At 40.8% G+C, this 9739-nt stretch overlaps 1 protein-coding gene across 1 annotated transcript; it reads left to right on the forward strand.

The window, feature by feature from the left end:
* The first annotated feature begins 1470 nt into the window (after window positions 1-1470).
* On the forward strand, window positions 1471-7000 carry LOC139652046 (GTPase IMAP family member 9-like). Its single transcript, XM_071528980.1, has 3 exons — window positions 1471-1480; window positions 5099-5932; window positions 6391-7000. Exons 1-3 carry the CDS (start codon window positions 1471-1473, stop codon window positions 6786-6788), a joined length of 1242 nt encoding a protein of 413 aa, XP_071385081.1. The 3' UTR covers window positions 6789-7000.
* Window positions 7001-9739: the final 2739 nt, after the last annotated feature.

Below are 9739 nucleotides of genomic sequence, written 5' to 3' on the forward strand. Positions count from 1 at the left end.
CAACAAACACCATCAGTTAAGAAAAAGCCATAAGATAAAAGTGAGTCTTAAGAAGAGATTTAAAAGAGGATACTGAGTTTGCCTGCCTGAGATCCCCTGGCAGGGAGTTCCACAGCTGAGGGGCCCGAACAGCAAATGCCCGGTCACCTTTAGTGACAAGTCGAGATTTTGGAACCATTAGTAGGGCCCTGCTGGAAGATCTCAAGCAGCGATCAGGCTCACAGGGAGTTAGCAGATCACAGATATAGGCAGGAGCCTGACCATTCAAGGCTTTAAAAAAAAACAAGCAGTAAAATCTTAAAATCAATTCTAAAACTCACAGGGTAACCAGTGAAGGGCAGCGAGGATTGGTGTAACGTGGTCGCTTCTCTTGGTACATGTTAAAAGCCTGGCAGCAGTGTTTTGTATCAACTGCAGTCTGTGGATGTTTTGCCTGCTGATACCAGAATAAAGTGCATTGCAATAGTCAAGTCTGGAGGAGATAAAAGCATGGATGACCTTTTCTAAGTCTGCAGAGGAAAGGAAAGACCTGATCTTGGTTAGCTGTCTCAGTTGGGCAAAGCAGGACTGCACCACTTTGGTCACCTGAGCATCAAAAGACAACTCTGAGTCAAAAATAACACCTAGGTTGCGGGCCTCTTTTCGAACATTATTAGATAAGGCACCCAGACTAGAGGAGAGACAGGGTCTGGCTGGTTGCTGGAGCAACTAGACAGGGCCTGACACTGGAGGTCTGCAGCCAGACTCCTCTCCATATGCCCCTGCTGTCGCGAGGCTAAAAATACCCATGACTGTGCTACACAGACGTACCAACTCAGCGTACGCAAGTTTGTTGTGCTATCACCATATAGCAGCCTTTACGTATCATGGCTGCTGTCGGTTTGTTTGCTGTGAAAGAACTGCAGCCAGTTCTTGTAGATGCTGAAGGGAGGGGTGAGCAGGACGGGATGTTTAAAGTTGATAAGGACTGATATCCTGTACGTGCTGCTGGCCTCGGTAGTAAAGCTATGCTAGAAGATACAGCAAAAAGAAAGTCATAAGCAGGGGAGTGAATCAGTTTGTTTGTCGTTATTATTTCAACTTAACATGTTTTGTTTTATTGTTCAGTGTTCTGATTTATAATTCTTTTATAAAGCAATGAAGCAATGTCATGTCACCTATTATGCTAAAACAATCAAATGCCTGTAGACACATGCACGCATTCTTCGACTCAGTAAGTTCAGGAAAATACATGATGGAAACTTCATTATGACATGGTCACAGGTTCCCACTACAGAGGAGATGATCTGATTATCTGACTGCATGAGTTTGCATATTAATACGGAAAAGCTGATATTACTGAAACTGCTATAACTACTTAAAGCTGTAGAATATTAATACTGCCTGTGTGTTGTGGGATAGACAAGTAGTAGTAGTAATAGTAATAGTAGTAATAGTAATCACTATGCTTTGCTGTCCATACACCCATATATGGGCGTGGGTTGGTGGAAGAAGCCATTATATAAACAGGGAGAGCTGTAGAGAGACTCTGAACTCTGCATCTACACCCCAGCAGCACATCTACTCTGCACTCCCATATGGCCAGTAAACATGCCCAATATGGTAAGTCAATATGTTACTCTAGTCATATTGTTCTTTAACAAATATTCTAAGATATATTAACTGAAACTTTTATTATGTTATGGTTTTACATCAATGACGGGCAACTGGTGGCCCACAGGCCACATCTAGCCTCAGCATCTCTTAAATAAGAAGAAGAATAACCCAGATTAAAGGAGTAGTTCACCCAAAAATGAAACTTCTCTCATCATCTACTCACCCTCATGCCAGTTGAAACACAGGTGAAGTTTGTCCATATAACACACAGGGAGGTTGCCAGCACAACTCCATAGCAGCCTTCTCCAAAACAACTAAGACCTACAGTATATTTACACCATCATTTAGTGCAAATCTTAACTACAGCTGATTGATTTGCAACAAATAATGGTGTATAGGTCTTTCTATTCACAGTGTGATTGTTTGGCTGTTTTTGTTTTGGAACTCTAAAGAACAGGTCCCCATTGACTTCAGTTGTTTTGGAGAAGGCTGCTACCAAGTTGTGCTGGCAACCTCCCTGTGTGTTATATGGACTAACAAATTTCATCTGTGTTTCATTTGGCATGAGGGTGAGTAGATGATGACAGCATTTTCATTTTTGGGTGAACTATTCCTTTAATTTCTTCCCTATATGAGCACTAATAAGGATCAGTGGCAAAACTGTGATCTCTGGACAGACACAGACTTGCAACAGGCATGTACAGTATTGCATGGTACTTGAAAGATACCTTTATTGCCTTTTGTTTCAGACCTGATCTCTTTCACATGAGCATAATGGACATCAGATATGCAAGTGACCTTCCCTTATTTTATCTCCTCTGTGTTTGCCTGTGCTCATCTGGTGACCACCCAGAATTTCACATACTATTATCTGGCTACTTACTCTGGGATACTTACATAGCTCTTGCATTTTGAAGGGAAGGTGAGTTGAGTTTTTTTGACCAATGTAGTGTATGGTAAGGATTTTGTTCACTTATAATGCAAAACTGATTATTGCAACAAAAAACTATGAACTCTGCGAAATGTAGTATGTAGTCTTTGTATAGCACTCTATTTAGTGTGCAAAGACTATGTATAGTCTTTGCACACTAAATAGAAAATTTTGATATGAACCAATGCAATTCATTTCAACGTGTTCATTGCTTCAATCTATCTCTAATAGCCATTTAATTCCTCATGCGCAAGTCATCATTTTTGGTTGTCCTCCTAGGAATTAATTTATACAGTATTATTTCAGAAATTCACTTCCTTTACCAACTTAGAGTAAAACAGCCATATTTCTTATAATTTATTTATAAGAATTCATTGACGTATAGTCTTTCACTTATTAAAGAAACTCTGATAGATAGCAACTGTCACTTCATTCTGTGGAACCTTCCTCTAGACTGCAAGTTATCAATTTTCATAAAGGAACACAACAAAATATACTAAATAAAAAAACTTAGTTAGTCAGAGTAAATAACTGAAGAATAAAACTGAAATAAAGACTATTTTTCCATCAGCCGATTCAGTGTTCTATTTAATAACAATAATAATAATTTTATTTATATAGCACTTTTCTTAACAGTTACAAAGTGCTGAACACCAGATGATTAAAATAATGACATAAAATAAACACAAGAAATAGCATAAAAATACATTCAGATAATAAAAGCCAACAGAGAATAAAACAATTCAGAAAAAGCATGTTTAAAAAAGTATGTTTTCAATTGTGATTTAAAAGCAGTGACAGATTCGGCCCTTCTAATATTCTCGGGTAAACTATTCCACAACTTGGGGGCCCTCACCGAAAAAGCTCTGTCTCCTTTGGTCTTAAGTCTGGACTATGGAACTGACAACAGAGCTTTTCCAGTGGATCTCAGTGAGCATTGTTGCTCAAGGGGAGTTAAAAGTTCAGAGATATGTTGAAGCCAAACCATAAGTGGATTTAAAAGTCAGTAAGAAAATTTTAAAATTAATTCTGTACACGATAGGAAGCCAGTGGAGAAAGGTCAATATGGGGATAATATGCTCTCTCCTCTTTGTTTTAGTTAGCAGCCTGGCAGCAGCGTTTTGAACAAGCTGTAGACGAGACAGAGCTTTTTGGCTTTACAGTGAATAGCAATAGTCCATACATGAAGAAATAAGTGCATGAATCACTTTCTCTAAATCAGAAAATGAAAGGAAAGATCTGATTTTAGAAATATTCCTTAACTGACAGAAGCATGATTGCACAACTTTTTTAATTTGTTCTTCAAGTCTGAGTCAAAGATAACTCCAAGATTTTTACATTGGTGGAAAGGGGGCCAAGAGATTCATATTAAATAGTTTGGATGTTATTGGGTGGGCCAAATATCACCACTTCAGACTTGTCATCATTCAACAGCAGACAACTGTGTGACATCCAAGATTTAATATCTGCCAGGCAACGTTTTAGGGAGTCAACCAGCAGCATTGGGCTTTACCGGTAGATACGACTGAGTATTGTCAGCGTAACAACGGAAAGAGATATTATGTCTTTTACTTATATGGCCAAGAGGGAACGTGTACATTGAAAACAGAATGGGGCCCAGGATGGAACCCTGCAGTACGCCACAAGTAACAATGCTGATTTAGTGATGGCATTGCCCAGAGAATCTTCTGTCAGACAGATATGACATGAACCATTCAAGAGCAGTGTCTGTGATACCAACAAAATTCTTTAGCCGATCAATTAAAATATTGTGATCAACCGTGTCGAATGCAGCACTATGGTCAAGTAATACGAGTATGGAGCAATTGCCTGCGCCCCTTGCTAACAGTAAATCATTTGACACTCTTACTAGTGCCGTGTCAGTGCTGGAAACCTGATTGAAACTTTTCGAACATTTCATTATTGCTCAAGAAGAAAGTCAGCTGGTTATACACAACCTTCTCAAGTACTGTTGAGAGAAAAGGAAGCTTAGAGATTGCATGTGGAGGTAATGAATTTGTAGTTTGCTTGACTAATGATACATGCCTGGAGAGAAGTGCACAGCAGAAGTACTGATACAGTTCTTTGAAAAGGAGTTAAGAGTTCATAGAACTCTCCTTTCTGTGATTAGGTGCACATAAAATCACATGAGGATACATAATAGACACATGGTAATCAATATTCTAAAGAAAGCAGATATCCTAGCCTAAAGCAAGACATTGAATGCAACTTTTCTCCACAATAACCAAGTGTGGTTGTTAAACCGTTTTTTCAATACTGCTAATTTGGGTGTTTCACAAAGGGTTTATGTAGAACCATTTGAGCCATTGGGTGCTATAGAGAACATTTCTCAAAGGGGTCTTTTCTGATACTAATATAGAACCTTTTTGTAAAGAGACCAGGAATATTTTCACCCATAGGTCTATGCATATTGTCCCTACATGTTCATTATATACATACATACATATGTCTCTTCTGTCTTCTCAAAGCAATTGGTGTAGGTGTATGGTACAAAATCTTATGAATACCTAGTGTTGATTCTTAGCTAATGTTATTCATTCTTCCCCTCAGAACACACTAGCCATTATAATGAGGAGCTCAGGATCGTCATGGTCGGGAAGACTGGAACTGGGAAGAGTGCCACTGGAAACACCATACTGGGGAGAAATTGCTTTGAAATTGCTTCCCCTACGTCTCTGACTGAAGACTGCACTAAGGCCAGAGGTGTGGTGGATGGACAGAAGGTTGCTGTTATCGACACTCCGGGCTTGTTTGACACCAGGCATTCCCTGGAGAAGACAGTTAGAAATATGACCCAATGCATTTCTTTTGCTGCTCCTGGACCCCATGTGTTCCTGGTAGTGATCATGCTGGGCAGATACACAGAAGAAGAGAAGCAGACGGTGCAGAAGATTCAGGAAACCTTTGGAAAAGATGCCGACAAATACAGCATGGTTCTCTTTACTCATGGTGACAACCTTGATACCTCTATTGAGGACTTCTTGATGGAGAGCGAAGACCTGCAGGAACTCGTGGACAAATGTAACAGCCACTATCACGTCTTCAATAATAAGATTAAGGATGGCTCCCAGGTCACTGAACTGCTCAAGAAGATCAGAAATATAACAGAGATGAACGGAGGAAGCCACTACACCAACGAGATGTTCCAAGATGCTGAGAGGGCAATCGAAGAGGAGAAACAACGAATCCTGAAGGACAAACAGGAGCAAATATGCAAAGAGCAAGAGGAACTGCAGAAGAAACTAGAGGAAAAATATGAAGAACAGCTGAGGAAAATAAATGAGCGAGCCCAGGCTGAGAGGGAGAGGGAGAGGAAGGAGAGAGAGGAGGAGAGGAAGATGGAGAGGGAGGAGCGGGAGAGGGAGAGGGAGAGGAAGGAGAGGGAATGGAGGGAGATTGAGGAGGACAGGAGGAGGGAGATTGAGGAAGAGAGGAGGAGGGAGAAGCAAGAGAGAGAGAGGGAGAGGAAGGAGAGACAGGAGGAGAGGAAGATGGCGATTGAGGAGATGGAGAAGGAGAGGAAGGAGAGAAAGGAGGAGAGGGGAGAAGGAGAACGAGGAGAGGGAGAGGGAGAGGAAGGAGAGGGAATGGAGGGAGATTGAGGAGGAGAGGAGGAAGGAGAAGCAAGAGAGGGAGAGGGAGAGGGAAGATGGTGAATGAGGAGATGGAGAGGGAGAGGAAGGAGAGAAAGGAGGAGAGGAAGAAGGAGGATGAGGAGAGGGAGAGGAAGGAGAGGGAATGGAGGGAGATTGAGGAGGACATGAGGAGGGAGATTGGGGAGGAAGAGGAGGAGATTGAGGAAGAGAGGAGGAGGGAGATTGAGGAGGAGAGGAGGAAGGAGAAGCAAGAGAGGGAGAGGGAGAGGAAGGAGAGACAGGAGGAGAGGAAGCTGGTGATTGAGGAGATGGAGAGGGAGAGGAAGGAGAGACAGGAGGAGAGGAAGAAGGAGAACGAGGAGAGGGAGAGGAAGGAGAGGGAGGAGGCGAGGAAGAGGGCCAAGGAGAGGGAGGAGAGAGAAGGTGAGAGAAAGAAAGAGATAGAGGAGAAAGAAAGGGTGATTGAAAACATGAAGAAAACATTAAAGGAAGAGCGTGATAGAGAACTCACAGAGAAACTCAAAAAGTTGGAAAGAAAGCATGAAATTGAGGCTAGAAAGAAGGCTGAAGAGAAGAATCCAATAAACAAAATTGTGAAAGGATTGAAATTAGTGTGGTCTGGAATTAAATGCATTTTTTCATAATTTCTGAGACTGATAGAACCACTCGCATAGTGTTGAGTTAAATTAACACTGTCTTGCTGTGTGGAAGTGAACTCCCATTGGGAAATGTCCGGCAATCGCTCTTTTTTAATTATAGCTTTAACTTGTTGTAAATCCTCACATTGTCTGATTCAGTTTTCCTGTAGGTCACAATATGTAATCACATCAGTGAGTTCATGGGTGTTAGCAATAGAGATGACTTACAAATATACATTTGTGCTATACAGATTTACAATAACAAGTATGTGTTACAGTGCTTAAGCGATCTTGCAATAAAAAGTGATATCTTATTGAATGTGTAATCCTTTATAGAAGCCATAAGGTTGAAATGTGAATAAGTCTACTACAGGGTTCAAAGGTCATCAGTCTTTGAGCCTTAGAGAGTTCTAGTGGTGAACGTGCTGAAATAAAACAGCACTAGTTATAATTAATTTGCCAAATTACACACACATTAAGGCCACCTCTGAAGCCCCAGTCCCATTACTTCCAAATGGCTGTAGATCAGGAAGCAATTCCTCCTTCAAGCTCAAATATCAAGAGGAGCAGAAGTATTTAGGAAAGTGACTAACACAACTTCTCTGAAGGGATAACAAAGTCTGCGCACACACACACTCACTGTACAAAGGGGTGATTGGGTCACAAATTTTCTAATGACCTTTCCTAATGTTTGGTCTCTAATTAGCTGTAATGTTAATTCTCGTTTAACCAACTCCTGCGTTTATTGGCTGAGAAAAGACTCAATCATTCCAATGACCAATAGGAATGCCCATTTACTACACTGAGTGCATTGTTCCTACCTAATTTTCTTTCTAGTTAGTAGCACAAGTTCAGGGGTGTTTTTTTTTCTCCCTTTTAATATGTTCTACCTGTATAACTCATAGCATTATTGCTGAGATAATTATTTCTATCCTAGTGTGACGTTGTAAAGCCTTTTTGCAGTGTTTTGGAATATCATTTCACGGCCTGACGGCACCTTTCTGCTCCACTTGCTGCGTGGTACTGAATTTACACCTGTCTCCATCCCACTAGGCCACATTATTAACTTGCCTGTTAAGCTTACTTTGCTCCTTTGTGAGTATGTCTAATGTCATGTATAAGAATTATACATGACATTAGCCATTGTGTAGAGCTGATATTATATGAGCTCTGCATTCATTGTTGCTGGGTTTGTTTTCAAGTTAGTTGCCAATTTTGATGTGCTAGTAATTGTGAAAATAATTCACACACTGATTTGTCTGAAAACGGACAGAATTATTGACTGATAGATTTCTGTCCATTGGGCTGTTGAATGTGGAATGTCAACATGGTGGGAGAGGCAGAAATACAGTAGCTTTACTCATAACGGTGCTACTTCATGGAAAAAAAGAAGAAACAAACTATACAGTATAAATTAAATAAGAAACTGACCCGAAAACCTCCAGCCATCCCAACGATATACACCAGGTTTCCTCCGTTTTATATTTGTTTGGTTGTTCAGTTGTGTCTGTGATCGCTGCTATTTTTTCCAAAACAAACTCTCTGATTGGCCTTTGATTGGCCAACAGATGGTGCCGAATCCGTCCGTCCCGAAAAAGTTAAACTGGGTTGAACTTTCTGTCTGTCAAAACCGATGGAACTCTGACGGAGACGGACGCATCATCAGAACTGTACGGACAATGAATTGAAAATGAATTGAAATGAACGGAGACGGACAGACACAACGGATCAGTGTTGCCGTTAACGTTTGTAGGGCAGCAGGAGACGTGTGTGTCTGTAAATCAACGGCGGAGAGTGTGGCTCGGTGTGTTGGAGCAAGGGTCAGCGGATGTCTGTTAAATTACCTATTCCACTACGTATTCCACTAATGTCACCTAAATACCACAATAACGTTAGGGTTAGGGTTAGAAGTCTATAGAATCAGCCGATTGCCAGTTCAGTACCATAACATGCCAACCTAAACTTTGATGTGCTTTAGCCCCTAAAAGATTGAAGGTGCAAACCATGTAACTGCAATGTCCTGGGTTCGAATCTGGCCCAGGACCTTTGTTACATGTCATCCCTCTCTCTCTCTCCCAGTCTTTCCCGACTCTCTCCAATTTTGTCTAACAAAGACAAAATACCCCCCCAAAAAATGCAGGATAGGTTATGCACAACCATATTTCTTTAATATCAGATTATTGCACACAGGTTTCTAACCGAACAGAACAGAACATGGAAATGACCAGAAAATCATGGTTTAACATCTGAAATGATGGGATAAATGTTATCTTATGAGTATCCATCACTCTATCTTTCTCTCAAATACACATACACACACAGTGTGTGGAATGATCTGTACAATAAATAATCATACCTGCTTAACATGCCATTTTTAAAAGTTACAACAATGTAATAAAAATGTGCACACATACGCGCGCACACACACACACACACACACACACACACACAATACACATGTGAAGGAGAGTGGATGTTAAAGGATGAAAGGCTTGTTGTTTGATGGGTCAGAAGCACATACTCATAAAGCACCAGTAGCACATTATTGTATAGCAGCCCGGTGTTTTAATGCAGTGCTTCAAACACAGGTGCAAACATGAATAAGTTAAATGTGACAAAAAAGGTTTCTTCCTTTAAATCCCCCAAACACACTGAGATCACACACACACACACACACACACACACACACGCTGCTATAAAAATGTAGGAAGTATATCATCTTTATTAATATTATAAACATTTCTCCTGTAGCTACTGTTAATCATAGAATATTAAATAGAATCAAAAACAGTTACAGTGTATCCACATATGGTATGTACCTGCACATACTGTGCCGGATTTGTCCTTTTTCTGCTGCTCAGATACACTGAATGTGGGACCAGGCCATTGCAGTGCAGTGCAGCAGTGTTTCCATTATTTTCCACGAAGCAATGGTGGGCCTGCAAAATGTCACTGCC

The sequence above is a fragment of the Centroberyx affinis genome, unplaced genomic scaffold (genome assembly GCF_046629955.1).
Source record: "Centroberyx affinis isolate AG114_WGS23_722 - 3 ecotype Tasmania unplaced genomic scaffold, CSIRO-AGI_Caff_v1 ptg001747l_1, whole genome shotgun sequence".
NCBI classification, from domain to species: Eukaryota; Metazoa; Chordata; class Actinopteri; order Beryciformes; family Berycidae; genus Centroberyx; species Centroberyx affinis.

Bases quoted from the DNA above. Each gene is read 5' to 3' on its own strand.
- LOC139652046 (XM_071528980.1), top strand. The intron at 5,933-6,390 runs AATGGAGGGAGA...GGAGGAAGGAGA, and splicing joins GAGGGAGAGGAAGGAGAGGG to AGCAAGAGAGGGAGAGGGAG.